Below are 21,495 nucleotides of genomic sequence, written 5' to 3'. Positions count from 1 at the left end.
TAACTTGTTGTGTAATTCCGTATCGCGCCGCGAGTTCTAGTTAGTCGGTTAGATGACGGGATTAAGGTTTAAGTTTTGGGGAATGTGGGATGGGGGCCTGTTTAAAATACTCCAAGGTAGTAAACAAGCAGTAAAGATGATTGGCTTGATTTTTAATCAAGCAAAAAAATAACATCTCAAAGTAACAGAAAGGGTCTCAAATTTATCTCATGGAATGTTAAAGGATTAAATCATCCCGTTAAAAGAAGCAAGACATTATCACATCTAAAATCTCTCTCCTCAGATATAATCTTTCTGCAGGAATCTAGGGGGGTTGCTATTTTATTTCGAAAAGGGGTTCCATTTAAACAAAACGCTCTGAGAACAGATAGGGAAGGTCGTTATATTATTCTGTCTGGTGAGATTTATGGTTTCCGGATTACGTTAATAAATGTGTACGGTCCAAATAATGACGAACCAGACTTTTTTAGGAAGGTCTTTTCTCTTATTCCTAAATTGTCCCAAACAAATCTTGTTATAGGTGGGGACTTTAATTGTGTTCTTGACACATATCTCGATAGATCATCTCTCAAAATCTCTCCACAATCTAATTCAAGAAATTTTTTGAATGCTTTTGTTAATAATTCTAGTTTGGTAGACATATGGAGACTTATGCATCCAACCGAAAGAGATTATACATTTCACTCACATGTACATAATGTATACACCCGTATTGATTTTTTTTTAGTGGACAGCAATCTTATTTCCAATATCCTAAACTCTAAAATTCACGATATACTGATTTCAGACCATGCCCCAGTTTCATTTGAAGTTGTTTTCGATCAAACATCGTTTATCCGCCCCTTATGGAGGATGGACCCTCAACTAGTTGATGACCCTAAGTTCATTGATTTCATGAGTTCGCAATTGGAAATTTTTTTCGATAGCAACGATAAGAGATATCATCAGGACTGCTCTGGGAAACGTTAAAAGCATTTATCAGAGGTTGTGTTATATCATATCAAGGGTCCCGGAATAAATTATACAAATCCAAATTAACTGATTTAGGGAAACAAATTCATCAGCTAGACATTGAAAATGCACTAAACCCCTTGTTAGATACTTATAAGAAAATTTTACAGTTAAGGTACGAATACAATAATATAGTCTCTACTAAAATTAATAGAACTTTTCATTTCATTAAACAGAAATACTTTGAATTCGGAGAGAAGCCCCATAAATTACTAGCCAGACAATTGCATAAAATAGATAGTGAAAGGACTATTCATAAAATAAAGACCAAAGATGGGACGCATTGTATCGCAACTAAAGAGATAAACCAATGTTTTAAGGAATTTTACTCAAAGTTATACTCTTCAGACACTGATTTGGACCCACAAGTAATGGATACATTTTTACGTAAATGTAAGCTCCCCACGCTATCTTCAGAAGATTGGGCATCCCTTAATAAAGATATTTCTTTAGAGGAATTAAAGAACACAATAAATACTTTGAAGAGCGGAAAAGCTCCCGGCTGCCAGTCGAACTATATAAAAAATTCAGTGATACCCTCACTCCATATTTACTTAAAACTTTTCAGCAAGCGTTAACAACTGGACTACCACCGACTTTTTCTGAGGCTATTATCACGGTAATTCCTAAAAAAGGTAAAAATCCTGAAGAAGTTGAGGCATACAGGCCTATCTCCCTTCTTAATGTTGATCAAAAAGTATTATCCAAGACACTTGCTAATAGACTCGGCAAATTAATTAATAAATTGGTTAACACAGATCAGAATGGATTTATTCCAGGAAGAAGCACTATGCATAATATTAGACGACTATTTAATATAATTTATCACTCTAAGGCAACTCGAGACAATTTGATTGTGATTTCATTGGATGCCGAAAAGGCGTTCGACCGAGTGGAGTGGCGTTACTTGTTCGCTGTCCTTGAGAAATTTGATATGGGGGATGAGTTTATAAATTGGATTAAAATTTTATACAGTAGTCCATCAGCACGGGTTTTAACAAATAAAACAATTTCAGACTCTTTCTATCTTCAAAGAGGTACCAGGCAGGGCTGTCCCCTTTCACCCCTTTTGTTTGCGTTAACTGTAGAGCCCCTTGCAGAAACCATTCGCTCTAACTCTTGCATACATGGCTTCAATACTTCAAATACCATTAATAAAATATCGCTGTATGCAGACGATATTTTGCTTTATATTACTCAACCACAGGTGAGCCTTCCTGTTATACTCAAGACTATTACTACCTTTGGGAAATTTTTTGGCTTTAAAGTTAATTTTGAAAAAAGTGAACTCATGCCCATTGGTTTGAAGGATTTGTCTGTAATACATTCTTCCCTGTTTAAAGTTTCCACGGAAAAAATTCTATACTTGGGAATTGTGGTTACTTATAAATATTCTCTTCTCTTCAAAGCTAATTTCAACCCCTTATTATCTAAGTTACAAAATTGTATACATTATTGGAGGACTCTCCCGATCTCCCTAATTGGCAGAATAAATGCAATAAAAATGATATTTCTTCCTCAAATATTATATTTATTTCGTAATATTCCAATACTATTGCCCAAGTCCTTCTTTAAACACTTAGACTCGATTATTCTTCCCTTTCTATGGAACTATAAGAGTCACAGAATCAAAAAAGTTCATCTTTGTAAACCTAAACACGAGGGGGGTTTGGCCCTTCCGGATTTACGCCTTTATTACTGGGCTACTCATTTACAAGTTTTTGCACTATGGTTGGAACGGTCGGCTGTTGCCCCAGATTGGCTTCAGATAGAGCGGGATTACTGCCATCCTTATGATCTTGGAGCAGTGCTACTCTCCCCCGTGATATTAGACCAAACAGCAGTTAATAGTATTGTCATAAAGAGTCAGTTACGTATTTGGAGACAGATAAGAGAATACCTTAAGATAAAATCACTCTCTCTCTTAATTCCAATTGCAAATAACCCATCATTCCCCCCTTCAAGGTTGGATACAACCTTTAATCAATGGAAGGAATTGGGTATATGCACAGTCAAGGACCTTTATCTTGATGGGGCTTTAGCTTCCTTTGTGCAACTACAACAGAAATATAACCTCCCAAAAAAACATTTTTTCAGATTTTTACAAATAATGAATTATTTGCGTACACATAATGTTTCCCTAGACGAGGTCCCACCCTCAGTTATTGATGATTGTCTTATACAGTTCAGGGGAAACAAATGTCAGCTATCTTTAATTTATGAAAGGTTACTAGCAGCTATTTCCCCCTCTACAAAGTTGATCAGAGAGGAATGGGAGCGAGAGATTGGAATTGGAATCTCTGAGGAGATTTGGCAGAGTGGCTTGGAGGATATTGATAAGCAATCGGTCAACACTAGATTATGCCTCATTCAATTTAAGGTCCTACACAGATTACACTTTTCTAAAAAGAAATTACATAGGATTTTCCCCAATGTCTCTCCTATTTGTGATAAGTGCAAATCGGAGGATGCTGATTTAGCTCATAGTTTTATATTCTGTCATAAAATACAGGGATTCTGGTGTGAAGTTTTTAAAGTGCTTTCAGATGTCCTTAGTGTAAACTTGGATCCAGACCCAGTGCTCATTATATTAGGACATTCTAATTATACATATTCATTGAACAGTGCTCAACAGAAATTCCTTACATATTGTTTGATAACAGCCAAGAAACTGTTATTACTGTTCTGGAAAAAGGTTAATCCTCCTGCTGCTAAACTATGGCTTGAGGAGCTGATATCTACTCTGCACTTGGAGCGAATCAGATATCTTTTAAAAGGCAACATTGGACAGTTTCACAAGATTTGGGACCCTTTCTTCTGTTACCTCAAGAGGAATTCTATTCCTTAATGCAATGTATTGTAACTTAAAAGCTGTTTTGAATGTCACTGTATCTTATATTAACAGGCTGGGGAAGGGGTGTTACATGTTTGTTTGTTTTTTTTTTTGTTTTTAAACTTATTTACTTATTTATTTATTTTATTTGTAAGTTTCTGTGCATATAAGAAAATTACTACTGGAACTTGTGATTATTGTAAGGTTATTTGATGACTGAATAAAAAACTTATTTGACAAAAGAATCAAGTGGATGTAAACTTTTGAACAGGGTCATTTTTATAAATTCAACTATTATTTTCTCTTGTGGACTATATGTAAACATCTTTTATGTGAAATATCTCATCCAGGTCAGCACTAAATAAATAATAACATGCATTTTGTATGATCCCTCTTATTTTGGTAAAATAGGGGGATGTAAACTTTTGACCTCAAATGTAGAGAAAAAATACAGTTGTGTTGGTTGGTTGGTTGCACTCAATGAGTTTTCCAAATTTCAAGCTATTCAATAACGCTGTAAGCGGGACTTTGGGCCAGACTACAGAAATGTGTGTTTTTGTTTTTGTTTTTTTAATCGTGGTTGTCAGATATTTAAAAAAAAAAAAAAAAAAAAAAAAAAAACAGCAAGGAAACAAGTTCAAGTGCATATTCAGATAATCTGAAAAATGCTGAATATTGGCTCTGATTATCAGTCAGGCCAATAATTAGTAGACCCCTAACTTGTGCCATTTGATATGATATCCCTTACCAAGAACAGGTAATCAAAAAGAGTTCGCTTAGGGATGTATTTAGTATGGTCTTCATATATTTTGATTGATATGCATTTTATTTTTCATTCAAAGCTTTGGATAGTATATTAAAATCCACACTGTGTAGTGGTAAAGAAACCAAATTTTAAAACTCCTTTCTTTGGCATCAATGTCAACACAAAAGAAGTGTCCCTTGATCAATGATTCTTTGACATCATACCAGTCACAGCCAATTAAGTTCCAGAAACCTCTCTGAAATTCTGCAGAAAGACCATCCAGACTAGGTAACTTGCCATTGTTGCACAGCTCTTTTTATTCACTAAGAGTCAGGGGATTTCTAAATCCAATCATTCCTCCTCTGGTAGGCTGCACTGTTTCTCTACCCTGTGTTTACTTGTAGCTGATGGATGTTTCTTCTCTCTAATCTTTTTCTAAATCCAAAAAATAGAGCTGTAGGGGCATCCGTATCTTTCAACTGGATGAGAGTAACAAGGTATAGTTAAGATAGAGACAGTAATATATAGTAATATAGGGGTAGTCTGACACAGGTGGTGAAATAGATCTGGCAAAAAATCTACCCTTATTGCCGGCTTCAACATAACAATGACAATTTACTGAAGGTCTCTCTCTGTAAATCAACAATATTATAATTATTACTGGATCTACTTCAGGTGAATGTGGATGGGGCTCTTTGTGATTTCTGTCTAGGACATGGTCTCAAGTACAGTTATAATCACCTCCTAATACAACAGTACTGTCGTGAGAAACTTTTGAAAGTGACTGATAATTTTTTAAAGAAATCTATGTCCAAAATTTGGGACATGTAATTTAAAAAAAAACAAAACTGTCTTGCCTAAAATGATATCTATGTAAGAAGATATTTTCCATTACAATCAATTCCCACACGCTTGCCTCTCTCACCTGAAAAAAAAATCATCTGCAAAGGACACTGTTCAGGTGCGCTTTAACACCTCATTACCAAAAAAACCCTGGAATTTGAAGTCAATTCAATCTTATTTGTATGGCTTTACAAAAATATATAAATCTCGGATATACATTTTAAATTTATACATTTATCCCTAATGACCAAGCCAGAGGCAAAGGTGGCAAGGAAAAACTCCCTGAGACGATGAAGAAACCTTGAGATGAACCAGACTTAAAATGGAACCCATCCTCATCTGAGTGACACCGGATAGTGCGAATGTAAATAATTCCTTCTATAACTGGATACTATATATACATAAAAGTGCAATTGTGTAACCAGGAACCTATGAGCTTATGAGCTTATGAGCAACTTATAAACATAAGCATCATAGTCATTTCTGAATTCATTATAGTTTTAACCTGAAGTCTATTTTGTTGAAGTTATCAACTGTTCTCCAAAGATGGAGACTTCAGTGCAAAACTGTTTGTATCAACTGCAGTACTAAGGCTATCCAAAGAAGATCATCCACAGCCATATTTATTGTTTTTATGTGGTATCATTCACAGGAATTTGATATCTAATATCAAAAGAGAATGGGCATCCTTGATTGAAATGATTCTCCAGGAACTACTACAGGAAAGCTGTACTAAGAGGGAAATATCCTATTGATTCTATACGAAAAAGAAAGACACAGAAAAGGATCTAAATTAGAACAGAATATTAAGGAATTGGAGATTTTGATGGAAAATAACCAAAAAGAAAACACTGAAAAATTCAAATAAATGGAACATAACAGAGCAGCAAGCTGTGATCAGTGGGGTCACACGCCTTTAAGTACTTTGGCACTAAGTTTGCAAAGACAGGTCAAAAATCACTGGACTAGGTTGCAAAGGCACATTCACGGTACAAACTGCTGATCTCCTGGGATTTTCACACACAATACTTTCTAGAGTATACACAGAATGGTGCGAAAGGCAAAAAACACTGAGTGAGTGACAGTTCTGTGGGTGCCTTGAAATGCCTTGTTGCTAGAGCTCAGAGGAAAATGGCCAGATTGGTTCTAGCTGGCAGGAAGTCTATAGTAACTCAAATAAGCACACGTTACCACCATGGTGAGCAGAAAAACATCTCAGAATGTACACCACATCAATCTTCAATTGTCCAGTTTTGATGACCCTGTGCCCAAGATAGCCTAAGATTGCTGTTCTTGGCTGCCATCACATGTACAGTCATGGTAGGTGTATGTTTTGCACATCATGCAAATTAGCCAAAAATTCATCAGTGCAGAAAGCAAGGGACAGGGCTGACATAAATTAGGAATAAAGCAGAAATAAGAGTGAATTTTTTGTGAAATTTTGAATTTTTTGGCAATATTAAAATGTGTGTAAACACCTCAGTAGGAATAGAGTAAACTGTTAGAGGCTAACCCAAATGATATTTCGTCTGAACGAGGTACGTTTAAATCCTTTTAATAATCCAACAAATGGAAGAATATTAGCCATGTACAACTCTGCATCGGAATCACCATCTGTCTTCTGCACACATTTGGCTCTTGATGCGCTTCTTCTGGAATAACACAATCATGTAGGAAAACAGTTCATATTACTGTGATGTTGGATTGGTGAAGCAATAGACTAACATTCCGAGGCATGTTATTATTCAAACTGACATTCTGAGGCAGATGCAGGACATGGACTGACCTCAGTAAAGTTCAGCATGTTCGTCGGACATTTAGTGAAGACAAACAGTAAAATCAAATGCAGAAAACTTTGATAAAGCCTTTATTTATTGTGCAGTTATTCCCAAACATTGGCCTTTAACACTGGTAACTTTAGAACATGATTAAAGGCATTATATTTGTGTTTTAAAGATGGATAATGGGCCTCACATTTACAACGGCCCTCACGTATAATTTGTATAGAGTTACTGCATTTTAATATACGGATTATACAGTCAAGTTTAAATTGCTTATTTATTTCAATTACACACACAAAATTTATATATAATTTTTAATTCAGTTGTTTCATAGGAATGGCATTAAAGTAATATTCCATATAAAAAACAAAGACAGCAAGCCATCCCAAATCCATTTCAAGAGAAATACTACTAATCGTTCAAGTAAGAACAAATCTGGCCGTATAAAAGTGGGTGCTGGTTTGTGCAAATGGCAAAATTAATATTACTGGAATAGATAGCACATGCTATACTTAAGAGGGAATGGTTATTTAGAGACTGGTATGATTTTTTTTAAAGGATGAAAGTGGGCTTATAAGTCAGTTCCATTTGCCATGGCATCATCTTTTAACTTACTCCCATCATCAGTAAGTGCTCTGAAAGCTACATTAAAAACTTGATCTGCTCCATGCTCCCAACTACACTAGACACACTTCAATTTGCCTACAGCCAAAATAGATGTACGGACGATGCAATTTCCACTGCACTACACACTGCCCTCAGTCATTTAGAAGAGAGGGGCACCTACATGAGAATGCTGTTTGTAGATTACAGTTCAGTGTTCAATACCATGGTTCCCTCAAAACTAGGCATATTGTTGTCAGTCCAGCCCATGAGGGCCCAAATGCTTCTGTACCACTTGCCAGAGGCAGGAGGGTGAAGAGTTTGTGTGAGGGGTGTGTGGGGTCATCCACAATGCTGGTGGCTTTGTGGATGCAGCATGTGGTGTAAATGTCTATGAGAGAGAGAGAGTCCCCAATGATCTTCTCAGCTGTCCTCACTATCCGCTGCAGGGTCTCGTGATCCGAAACGTTTCAATTTCCAAACCAGGCAGTGATGCAGCTGCTCAGGATGCTCTCAATAGTACCTCCGTAGAATATGGGGGTGGGAGATGGGCTTTCCTCAGCCTTCACAGAAAGTAGAGATGCTGCTGGGCTTTCTTGGTTAGGGAGCTGGTCTTGAGGGACCAGGTGAGGTTCTCCGGCAGGTGAACACCAAGAAATTTGATGCTCTTGATGATCTCCACTGAGAGTGGTCACTCCTGGCTGTCTTGAAGTCAACGACCATCTCTTTAGTTTTGTCCACGTTCAGAGACAGGTTGTTGGCTCCGCACCAGTCCGTTAGCCCCTGCACCTCCTCTCTGTATGCTGACTTCTTGTTCTTGCTGATAAGACCCACCACGGTCATGTCTTCGGCGAACCTGATGATGTAATTCGAGCTGTGTGCTGCTGCACAGTCGTGAGTCAGCAGTGTGAACTGCAATGGACTGAGCCCACAGCCTCAGTGCTCAGTGTGGTGGTGTTGGACATGCTGGTCCCGATTCAAACTGACTGAGGTCTCCCAGTCAGGAAGTCCAGGATCCAGTTCCAGGGAGGTGTTTAGGCCCAGCAGGTTCAGCTTTCCAATCAGGTGCTGAGGAATGATTGTGTTGAATGCTGAACTGAAGTCTATGAACAGCAATCAAACATATTTGTCTTTTTTGTCCAGGTGGGTGAGGGCCAGATGGAGGGTGGTGGTGATGGCGTCATCCGTTGAGCGGTTGGGACAATACGCAAACTGCAGGGGGGATCCAGTGAGGGGGGCAGCAGGGTCTTGATGTGCCTCATGACGAGCCTCTCAGAGCACTTCATGATGATGGGTGTGAGTGCAACAGGACAGTAGTCATTGAGGCAGGACACTGAAGACTTCTTTGACATAGGGACGATGGTGGTGGCCTTGAAGCACGTTGGAACGACGGCGCTGCTCAGGGAGGTGTTAAAGATGTCTGTGAAAACATCCGCCAGCTGGTCTGCACATCTCCTGAGCACTCAGCCAGGAATGTTGTCTGGTCCAGCAGCCTTCCGTGTGTTATCTCTGTGTAGAGTTTTCCTCACATCAGCCGTGGAAGACACAGCATATGGTCATTGGGAGGAGGGGTGGTATTCCTCGCCGTCACGTCATTCTGTGCCTCGAACCGAGCGTAGAAGCTGTTCAGCACATCTGGAAGGGAGGCATCTCTGTCACAGGCAGGTGGTGTTGTCCTGTACTTGGTGATAGCCTGGATGCCCTGCCACATGCGCCGCGTGCCTCTGCTGGCCTTGAAGTTGCTGTGGATTCTCTGTGCGTGTGCGTTTGCCTCTCTGATGGCCCGGGACAGTTTGGCCCTCGCTGTTCTTAGGGCCACCTTTCTGCCTGCTGAAGGCGGAGTCTCGGGTCCACAGCAGCGCACACACCTCTGCAGTCATCCACGGCTTCTGGTTGGAGCAAGTGATGATAATCTTGGAGACAGTGACGTCATCAATGCACTTGCTGACATAGCTGGTCACTGATGCCGTGTATTCTTCCAAGCTGGTGAAGTCGCCGTCAGTAGCCGCTTCCCTGAACATGTGCCAGTCAGTGTGCTCAAAACAGTCCTGAAGAGCAGAGATGGCTCCTGCTGGCCAGGTTTTCACCTGCTTCAGAACCGGTTTGGAGTGTCTGATGAGCAGTCTGTATGCTGGGATTAACATAACAGATATGTGGTCTGAGTAGCTGAGGTGGGGGCAGGGCTCTGCCCGGTATGTGCCAGGGATGTTTGCATAACAAGATCCAGTGCATTCTCCCCTCTCATTGCAAAGTGTCCGATTATAAGGACAATGGTGATTTCCCACGGTAAGTAAAATGGTCTGCAGCTAACAGTCACAAACTCCGCCAGTGATGACCACTAACTAGAAACTAGCACCGAGTTCTTGCACCATTCCATGCTGATATAAACACACAGGCCACTACTGCGAGCCTTACCGCACAGAGCTGCATTTCTGTCGGCACGATACAAGGCTAACCCATCACGCAACGCCGGGGGTTGGAGGCCTGGTCCCCGCAGCAAGCCGAGATCGCGTAGCTACTCCAGCATATCATCGTGCAGATCGGTTATTGCATGGCTTCAGTTCTTTATTAGTGTCTGGTGATGGTAGACACAGACACCGGTTGCTCTGATGTCCAACAATGTTTAGGTAGGTGGTACGTGTCAAAGTAACATCCACTTGAATGCCAAGACCCAAGTTCTGCCAGTAGAACATTGCCCAGAGCATCAAACTGACTCTGTGAGCTTGGTAAGCGAAGCACATGCACCCAGCATCATCATGTAGGCCCTTTCATCAGTGGACAGAGGTCATCATGGGCATTCTGACCAGTCTGTTTGGATCATTTGTCTTCCAAAATCTTTTCATACTTGTGTGTGTGCATATGCTTATTTTTTTTCCCCACATAGCCTTTAAGAATGTCTTTGACAAGAGAGGACATATTGAAATCATTCTCATGGCTAGATCGGGAAGCTGTCGCAAGGTTGCAATGGACTTTAACAGGAAAAATGGCAAGCATATTACACACTACACTGTTGCCAAACTTAACAGATTCAAAAAGACTGGACCAACTGAGAAGTCGAAGTCCATGGACATCCATTAATGAAGGCACAACTGATGTGGTGCTGGCATTCATGGTCCCCTATGTATGGAGACTTTTAGGACTCCCTGTAGTTAGCCTGATGTTAGCTGACTTTTTTTTTTTTTTAAGCAAACTTGGCTACAGGTTTACACAATATATTTAGCCTAATTTTAGCATTATTAGCAGAAGAGCCTAATTATGGCTAATTATGACTTTGACAGTCTCTTGCATTTCACAGGCGAACTTTTTTTTTTTTAGGAACCATGTGGCTCTCCATAACCAGGGCAATGATGACGTTGATATGCAATCTCAAACAGTATGTGTCGATTGTTCTCTGCCCCATAAAACTGATTTTGAATTTCTAGACTATTTTTTGTGAAACTGTTTTGAGTTTATTGACTTTTGTATTATTTTATGTTATATCCTCATCTTATCATCATCAAGGAAAACTTAAATCGAGATTGTTTTGTCGCCTAGCACTTGTTGGGTCTGCATGGTTCATTTTAAGACAGAAGAAAGAAGTAGACAAAGAGGAAAAAGAAGAAAGTTTTCCTAACAATTACATTAGGGTTTCAGCCCCTCGTGCTTGGACTCCTAATAAAAAGAAAAATCCTAAATAAGCCTACTCTGTTTCCTTGTAATGATTTACACTTCAGTGAAATGGAAAAAACCTTGACAGTAAGTATTGGCACTTGCAAGTAGTATGCTGGATTTAAAATAGCTTATTTAAACTAAAAAGGAAGTACTTCAGAAACTGCGGAAGGAGCAGCATATGTTCCTGATATAGAAGCAATTCATGCTGAAACAGTGTACAGTGTGTGTGCATATGTGATCTTTTAGGTAGAATGTCAGAGTTAACACAGATACTTGTTTCTCCAATGCACATATCTTATCCCCTTGTGTATATGTTTTCTTTATGTCCTTAGTCTCAATGAGTTCAATGTAAAACCACTGTCTTGTGATCCAAACATTGTCACCCGGATTACTCTGTGTGCCTTGTAAATTAGATCTTTGCTATTGACTCTGTAGTTTGGTTTACGTTTAGATTTATCTGCTTGCTTTTTGCATGGTTTTGCTGAATGTTATTGATTAACTTAAGTAATATATCATGCAACAGGTGTAGGAATTACATTATTTTTAGTATGGACAAAAAGTAAATGAACAATCAATCATAAACTGAATTGCTATTTTAATACTTGGCTGCAAAATTCTTTGCAGATATGCCTGCCTCCTAGAGGGTGTTCTTGATGTGACCAGCTGATGTGAAGGGGTTTTTCTTCACCAGGGAACAATGTCACCAATCATTCTGATGTCATTTTTCGTTGCCTTCCAGGTCTTTTGGAGCTCCTGAGTTCACAGTGCTTTATTTCTTTTTAATAATGTACCAAATAGTTGATTTGACCACACCTAATGTTTTTGCTGTCTCTCTGATAGGTTTGTTTTTATTTTACATCCCAATGATGGCTTGCTTCATTGGCAAAGATAGCTCTATGGACTTCATAATTAGACTTAACAACAACAAATACTAATATATATAAACCTACATGTTAAAATCTACAAACATGAAATATGCTAGTACTTAATATGTCCACCATTAGTTTTAAGTACTGCACTGATCCTTGGCGTCATTGAGTGTACAAGTTCACAGCATGTTGTCATGTCTATCCTTCTCCACTCCTCCTTGAGTGCCTTGATGGTGGATAGGGAGTGCTGCACAACTTGTCTCTTTTGCCAGTTTCAGGCAACTGCTTTGCAATTTTCCCGCACTTTTCTAATAAAAAAAGTAGTCATTAAGAGGTGAGCAATTTCACTGCATTTTGAAATTGTTAGCAATTTCACTGCAACTTCCTCAGCCCAATGTTGCACAGCATTGTATTGCACATAAACTGCACATATCTGCACTTTATCTGCACTTCTGCACTGTTGCTGCCATCTATCTTTTATATCTTTTATATATTTATTCCTTTTTTCCTTTTCTAAAAGTAAATTCTGGCTTATGTAAATTCTATTTTTATGGTCACAGACAGTCATAAAAAGCATTTCACTGCACCTTGTACTGTACATGGTTGTGTGTGTGTGACCAATAAAATTATAATTTGACAGCTTACAGATGATGTTCTGAAAGTTTCAGGGTTCTTGTTAACAAGTCCATTCTTATTAAATTTTTCTATTACTTCAGTCTCCAGACAATTCTCTCCCATGTGGTGGCACTGTCAACAATAAGTCTGGGAGTGACTCAATGGGGTAAGTACCACTCTTAATTGAACCGATTACACCTGTTTGAGTGCAATGGTTCAACAGGCTCTGCTGGTCAATTACCCCTCACTAGAATGCCTTGTTGATGTTAGAGGTAAGTGGGCAATGTCTAGACTGATTCGAGCTGACAGTAAGGCTATGGTTAATAAAATAACCCGTCTTTACAACCATGTTGAGCAGAAAAGCATCTCAGAATGCACAATGCACCTCACTCTACAACAGAAATTGAATGGTCTGGCATATACTTAACAGGTTAAAAAACCTGAGAATCCATCAAAATTCATCCCCATCATTTAAGTATCGACTGACAAAGTAAGCACAATAGCACCAAAATATCACTGCTTATCAAATCTGTGTTTTAAACCTATTCTAGGCAAATTAAGGAAGAAACAAGAAGAAAAAAGTCATTTGCTCCTCTCAGTCATTTAGCACATGTGCACAGAGAGAGAGAGAGAGAGAAAGACAAAGAGAGAAAGAGAGAGAGTAGTTGAACAACTCTACTCATTTAAGTGTTAAAGACTATTGTTAAATGAAAAATTTTAATCTGTACAAGCTGTTCAGCAAGTGTACTCACTGGTGAAAGTTCCCATGACCTTCCCTTCCAGTTTCCTGGCCACAGAATCGCAAAGTTGTGAGGCAATGTCAGCTGCTACATTCTTAGCTTCAAAACACAAGACCACATTACTTGTCACTAACTCAAGTGCATTAAACACTTACTTTCACCAGAAAGAGTTTGATTAAGATGCAGAATAGTTATAATCAATAATGTCTTTAAACTGGTCATCAAAAATGTTCCATCATATGATAAAATGTGCGCAGTCTACCATAAAAGTGAACAAAAAAGTTTCAGGAGACATTTATGGCATACACTCACTGAATACTTTATTAGGAACACTAAACTAATACTGGGTAGGGCCTCCCTTTGCTGTCAAAGCAGCAGCAATTCTTCATGGCATGGATTCCACAAGATGTTGGAAACATTCCTTTGAGATTGTAGCCCATGTTGACATGATTGCATCACACAAATCCAGATTTTTCAGGTGTGTTTTCATACCCTTCCCCTGCCTCAGCAGAAACTAGATTCATCAGACCAGGCTAAGTTTTTCCCCAGTCTTCAATCGGCCAGTTTTGGTGAGCCAGCAGCCTCACCTTTCTGTTCTTGGCTGACAGAAATGGAACCCAACATTGTCTTCTGCTGTTGTAGGCCGTCCACCTCAATGTTCGACATGTTGTGGATTCTGAGATGTTTTTCTTCTAACCACTCTGTACAGTTGTGGTGATCTGATTTACTGTAGCCTTTCTGTCTGCTCAAATCAGTCTGGCCATTCTCTGTTGACCCCTCTCATCAACAAGGCATTTCCATCTGCAGAACTGTGGCTCACTGGATGTTTTTTTTCTTTTCTGCACCTTTCTGAGTAAACTCTAGAGACTGTTGTGCATGAAAATCCCAAGAGATCAGCAGTTATAAAAATACTCAAACCAGTCCATCTGGCAGTCAAATGGTCAAAATCACCAAGATCCCATTTTTTCCCCCCATTCTGATGGTTGATGTGATTACCCAAAGCTGTTGGCCTCTTATCTGCAGGATTTTCTGCACTGCTGCCAAATGATTGGCTGATTAGAGAATTGCATGATTGAGTAGGTATACCGGTGTTCCTAATAAAGTGCTCAGTGAGTGTATATCATGATGTTCTTTGCATAACACTAGTGAGAAACCCAAACAAGGACACACACTGGTAGTACTGATGAACGTATAAGCACATCATGGTTTGGAGAGTAATGTGTTATTGAGTGAAGGACAGTTGGCGTACCAATTAGGTGGTCTTTCATCTTCTCCAAAACAGGTTCCATATCTTGCCGAGTCAGGGTCTTTGAGCCAACCAGACCTTTCAGCACTCCAAACATACCACCAATACCACCTTTTCTGGCTCTGAGAAAATATAAAACTCACATATGTAAAACCCTTTACAGGCATGAGAAACATGCTGTCATTTATAAGAGGAATTCAGAATGCAAAAAACTTGTCAGGGACTATTACATACAGTCCTGTCAGAAAGTATTGGGTAACAACCTGAAGATATTTGGGTTTACAGCTAGATGTGTTAAACAACTTAGAACACCTCTGGTGGCAGACCACCCAATTTCTAGGTGAGCAAAAGTATAGGAACAGATAGTGTTAAAGTAAACACTTAATATTTGACTGCATGTCCCTTGCTTATTTACACTAATGTAAATATCAGGAAATAAAACCTGAAACTCTGATCCATCATTTCATATTCATCTTTTGATCTCAAACCCAAATGTCTTCAGTGTATAACAAAACCAAAAATAATTGGCCTTGCTGTTCCATTACTTTCAGTGAGGACTGTATATATACTTAAATTAACTGAAGAAAAAAGTTTTATTTATTTTCTGAATACGGCTTTTAATAACAGACATTGTTACAAAGCAGCTTTACAGAAATCTGGCTGTAGATTTAAATCCCGAAAGAGCAAGCCAAAGGTGACAGTGGAGAGGAAGAACTCCCTCAGATGACACTGAAGATAGTGGATTTTAAATCATTACAGTATAAAGATGTAGATGGGTAAAGGCAAAATAGTACTACGTTTGTCTCAAATGAATGTGGAGTATCAGCATTTTGTGAATAAGTGTCCTGGAATGAGCCCAGGTGAGTCTTAACGATTTTAGCAACAGTTCACAGCAACAGAAGGTGAGTGCCAAAAACTCCAAGCAGAAGTAGAGCATCAGGATCAATCAAGTAGGTCCAGAGAGCAAGAGAGCAAGAGAAGCCACGGTAGTAGAAGAGTGTCAGGATCGAGCATCTGACAAGAGGAGTACAGCTCAACAGAGAGAGACAGAGAGAGAAAACAGGTTATTAGGTATAAAAGCATAAAAGCTCCTATCCTGATAAAAGCAGGAGTGGATGAGACTATTCTATGCTTTATAGGTCATCAGTAGTATTTTATAATCAATACAAAGTTTTCTAGGAGTCAGTGTAGTGTGTCTAAGATAGGACTGATAGGATAAAATTTTTTGGTTCTAGCAAGAGCTCTGGCTGCTGTATTCTGGACTAACTGGAACATCCAGACAGCAAGGAAGAAAACAGTCCAACCTAGAAGTAACTAGTTTTTCCATGTCATGTAATATTACATTTCTTAGCTCAGCAAAGTTTCTGAGATGAGTAAAAACCATCTAGGAATATTATTTATAGTCAATAATCAGACAAGTCTTTCACTGCTGCACATGATGTAATTAAAAGGCCATTCAGAGTTACTGCATAATCATGAAGCTTACTTCTAGCTGCAAGTGGTCCTACTAAAACTGTTTGTAGTAGGAATTAAGTAGGAAGAATAAGTCTGATAACTTGAGCCAGGAAGAGCCATTCCCTCAACCCCAACAAATTATTTCTAGTCTGGTAATTATAATAATGTAATCTATGGCATCGAAGGCTGCACAGAGATATAGTGTAGTCTGGTGATTATAATATTGTAATCTATGGCATTGAAAGCTGCACGGAGACATAGTGCAGTATGTTCATAGTGCAAATTGTTGCAGTAAATTGATTCTGACTGGTCAGATTAAAATTATCAGGAATGTGGATCAGAGATACCATGTGAATTAAATCTGGTTATTTAAATTACATTTAGCCAAAGTATTTGTTTGGGCATATTTGTTACAGTATCAATTTAATCCTTTTAATCCTTTAAATTTTATGGTCAACAATGTGGTGATTTCAAGTGCATCAATAAAGTTCAAGAAATAAGCTTTAAAGAATGTTTTTATATTCTGCTGGTCTTATATTCTGCTGTTTGTGACATCATCATACAAAAAGCCAGCTAACGTATTCAGAGGACCTTTCATCATTCTTTCCAAACTCTTTCGGAGGAAATGATTAGCTTATCTATAACACCTTGGAGTGAGTTTGCCTGGTTGTCTGTCTTGCCGTAAAGTACTTGATGTCCTTCCCATTTGATAAACTGGTCATTAAAAGTACACTTCAAAGAGGTTCGGGGTAAAAGTAGGAAGGGCAAAATACAAGTGCGTGAGAGTTTTCCCATCAAGTCTCAAGGGAGAATTTTAAATCCGATCTCTCTATTCGCTGCAATTCCATCTGCATCCTATGCTAATGACACCGGTCCATTCATCCCATCCATTGCAAGTTTCCGCATTTGCTTATTCTTATATTATTGTGCATATTTTCTAGTCTAAAATAAACTTTGTAACTGTGTTCTTTGTAAAGTACTTATAGTACTTAAGTACTTAAGTACAGGTAGAAAATGTGCAAACTCAAAACCATACAGATATTTTTGAAGTTGAAGTTGTACTTTACAATATACAACAGTAGTTTTCCTTGTCGGTGGAAAGATTTTGTAATAAACCATCATCCCCTAGTTGTGCACCAATACCAATACTACTGTCCATAGACAGACACTACAAAAGCAATATTTGCTTTTACAGATGCCAATCATCGTCATTGGCATTTTCATGAGCCAACTGTACTCATTCTAAGATTTTCAAAAGGGTATAACATGATTGGCTGGAGGATTCAAACATTCATCTGTCTCATTGTGTAAAAAGAATAGTGGGTCTGTGCGTAACTGTATCACTCAGTGCTATATTGTCAGTGCCACAGTTACCAAGTCGTTCGTGAGTTATTTATGGTCAAAAACACATCAGAAGTGTTTTATTTTGGATTTTTTAATAACACAATGGCATGATGGAAGTTGGCCTTGAGTCAAGTTCTAGAGCAGCTATATCGGTGTGAAGATACGTTTGAGGAGGGCCTACATGTCCTTAAGTAAACCTTCAGTAAATCTTATGCATTAGTCAGTGTTCTTTTCTCTCTCGCAAAAAATTGGGGTATCGGTTTGTTGCATACTGGCAAAACTTTGTGCACTCATAGGCTGCTAAACTAGTAATGAACTAGCACATAGTTGTGTTTGTCTGATGCTAAATACATACATGCACCGTACACTTTAATAGGTACATCTGTACACCTTATTAAATTATTACTATTTAAACTATTACACCTTTATTAAATTATTCAATCAGTCAATCATGTGGCAGCAGAACAATGCATAAAATCATGCAGATACAGGTCAAGAGCTTCAGTTAATGTTCAAACGTGAGAACGGGGAAAAAGTGTGATCTCAGTGACTTTGATCGTGGCATGATCGTGGCATTCTTCTGAGATGCTTTTCTGCTCAACATGGTTGTAAAGAGTGCTTATTTGAGTTACTGTAGACTTCCTGTCAGCTCAGATCAGTCTGGGCATTCTCCTCTGATCTCTCATCAACAAGGTGTTTCAGCCTGCAGACCTTCCACTCACAGGATGTTTCTTGTTTTTTGCAATACTCTGTGTAAACTCTAGAGATGTGTGTGAGACGTGTGAAAATCCCAGGAGATCAGCAATTTCTGAAGTCTCAAATCAGCCCATCTGGCACCCACAACCATGTCACAGTTAAAGTCACAGAGATCATACATTTTCACCATTCTGATGTTTGATGAGAACGTTACCCGAAGCTCTTGACTGGTATCTGCATGATTTTATGCACTGTGCTGCTGCCACATGATTGGCTGATTGGATAAATGCATAAATGAGCAAGAGTTCCTATTAAATGCATAAATGAGCAAGAGTTCCTATTAAAGTACTCCTATTAAAGGAGTATGTGGTACACATTAGAAGCTAACTGCATGCATCGGTGCACGTTATGCATTAGGCTAGAGCACAGCATGCATTTTACACATGTTAAATATGCCAGACACATGCCAGTTCGGTGTTATGTAGAATACAATCTAGAAAAATACTTACTTTTTAAGCTTAATCTCATTGCAGTTTCTTTATACATAAAACAGTCATGCACAATTTATTGCATTTTGCATGAAATGTGAATGTGTAAACATATTGTAATGGTGTTGGTTAAAAGTCCCTAAATGTCTGGTACTGTAATTGGATTTGTTTCATGTTTTTTGTTATTTAGCTTACAGTTTTTTCGTTTTCTCATAGGGCTCAAGACACTGCCAGCACTCCAGAATGACAATGAAGTGGGGCTTCATATTGTTTGAATGGATACATTTGGGGGCAAGAAGACAAACAGAATTTTTTTTTTTTTTTTCAAGTGTAGAAATGATCCAATTTTGCCCTCTGAACAAAGGGATTAACCAGCGTAGTCTCCATACTGGCTTAAAGTCTGAATGAAAGATTTCATGTCTATGATTCCTAACCAGTTATGAGGTTAACTGCTGAGCTACACCCTTTATCATCATCATAGAAATTATGGGGAAGTTAGATATTGGCCTACCGTTTGACAGTTAGTTCAAAAGATTTAGGTACATACCCACTGCAAAGAGAGGGATATATTATTTTTAACAGAGGTGCTATTTGTTTTTACAAAATATGTACAGTCAGGTCCATAAATATTGGGACATCGACACAATTCTAACATTTTTGGCTCTATACACCACCACAATGGATTTCAAATGAAACGAACAAGATGTGCTTTAACTGCAGACTGTCAGCTTTAACGGTGTAGGAATTACAACAGTTTGCATATGTGCCTCCCACTTGTTAAGGGACCAAAAGTAATGGGACAGAATAATGATCATAAATCAAACTTTCACTTTTTAATACTTGGTTGCAAATCCTTTGCAGTCAATTACAGCCCGAAGTCTGGAACGCATAGACATCACCAGACGCTGGGTTTCATCCCTGGTGATGCTCTGCCAGGCCTCTACTGCAACTGTCTTCAGTTCCTGCTTGTTCTTGGGGCATTTTCCCTTCAGTTTTGTCTTCAGCAAGTGAAATGCATGCTCAATTGGATTCAGGTCAGGTGATTGACTTGGCCATTGCATAACAGTCCACTTCTTTCCCTTCAAAAACTCTCTGGTTGCTTTTGCAGTATGCTTTGGGTCATTGTCCATCTGCACTGTGAAGCGCCGTCCAATGAGTTCTGAAGCATTTGGCTGAATATGAGCAGATAATATTGCCCGAAACACTTCAGAATTCATCCTGCTGCTTTTGTCAGCAGTCACATCATCAATAAATACAAGAGAACCAGTTCCATTGGCAGCCATGCATGCCCACGCCATGACACTACTACCACCATGCTTCACTGATGAGGTGGTATGCTTAGGATCATGAGCAGTTCCGTTCCTTCTCCATACTCTTCTCTTCCCATCACTCTGGTACAAGTTGATCTTGGTCTCATCTGTCCATAGGATGTTGTTCCAGAACTGTGAAGGCTTTTTTAGATGTCGTTTGGCAAACTCTAATCTGGCCTTCCTGTTTTTGAGGCTCACCAATGGTTTACATCTTGTGGTGAACCCTCTGTATTCACTCTGGTGAAGTCTTCTCTTGATTGTTGACTTTGACACACATACACCTACCTCCTGGAGAGTGTTCTTGATCTGGCCAACTGTTGTGAAGGGTGTTTTCTTCACCAGGGAAAGAATTCTTCGGTCATCCACCACAGTTGCTGTCCGTGGTCTTCGTGGTCTTCCGGGTCTTTTGGTGTTGCTGAGCTCACCGGTGCGTTCCTTCTTTTTAAGAATGTTCCAAACAGTTGTTTTGGCCACGCCTAATGTTTTTGCTATCTCTCTGATGGGTTTGTTTTGTTTTTGCAGCCTAATGATGGCTTGCTTCACTGATAGTGACATCTCTTTGGATCTCATCTTGAGAGTTGACAGCAACAGATTCCAAATGCAAATAGCACACTTGAAATGAACTCTGGACCTTTTATCTGCTCATTGCAATTGGGATAATGAGGGAATAACACACACCTGGCCATGGAACAGCTGAGAAGCCAATTGTCCCATTACTTTTGGTCCCTTAACAAGTGGGAGGCACATATGTAACTGTTGTAATTCCTACACCGTTCACCTGATTTGGATGTAAATACCCTCAAATTAAAGCTGACAGTCTGCAGTTAAAGCACATCTTGTTCGTTTCATTTGAAATCCATTGTGGTGGTGTATAGAGCCAAAAATGTTAGAATTGTGTCGATGTCCCAATATTTATGGACCTGACTGTAGGCTGATAATTTTAACGAGGAAATCAGGGAAATTAATTAATTCAGGTAGAATGTGGTTAAGTACTCTAATCACCCTACTGATGTGAATACTGTATACTGGTCTAGGTATCCAACTGTCATTAAATCAATAGTCTGATTTTTGTCCACTACATGGATTGAGACCCTGTGATGGTGAAGAAACTTGCATTTTTCAGTGAACCTCAGGAATATGTGACTGGGAGATAAATGGCTCAGAGACTTGGTCTTGATGAATGGATGTGAGGAGAGAATGAGACAATGAGTGATCCTAAAGAACCCCATGAATTGTACAAAGAAGCCATTTGTGCTTATGCAACA

At 39.0% G+C, this 21,495-nt stretch overlaps 1 protein-coding gene across 8 annotated transcripts in view; it reads right to left on the bottom strand.

The window, feature by feature from the left end:
* srpra (SRP receptor subunit alpha) overlaps positions 1-21,495 on the bottom strand; it is an 89,810-nt gene that overhangs the window by 19,655 nt on the left and 48,660 nt on the right. For 7 of the 8 annotated variants that reach the window (XM_053234787.1, XM_053234786.1, XM_034305391.2 and 4 more), the window contains 2 exons: positions 14,941-15,059; positions 13,704-13,790 (listed from right to left, as the gene is read on the bottom strand). In XM_053234787.1, coding sequence (XP_053090762.1) covers positions 13,704-13,790; positions 14,941-15,059 — 206 coding nt within the window. The remainder of the gene's footprint in view (positions 1-13,703; positions 13,791-14,940; positions 15,060-21,495) is intronic. The other variant, XM_053234785.1, reaches the window with a different exon arrangement.

Source organism: Pangasianodon hypophthalmus, chromosome 6 (assembly GCF_027358585.1).
Source record: "Pangasianodon hypophthalmus isolate fPanHyp1 chromosome 6, fPanHyp1.pri, whole genome shotgun sequence".
Taxonomy (NCBI): Eukaryota; Metazoa; Chordata; class Actinopteri; order Siluriformes; family Pangasiidae; genus Pangasianodon; species Pangasianodon hypophthalmus.
Note: the sequence above shows the minus strand (reverse complement) of the source record. Positions and strands in the feature narration are given on the sequence as shown.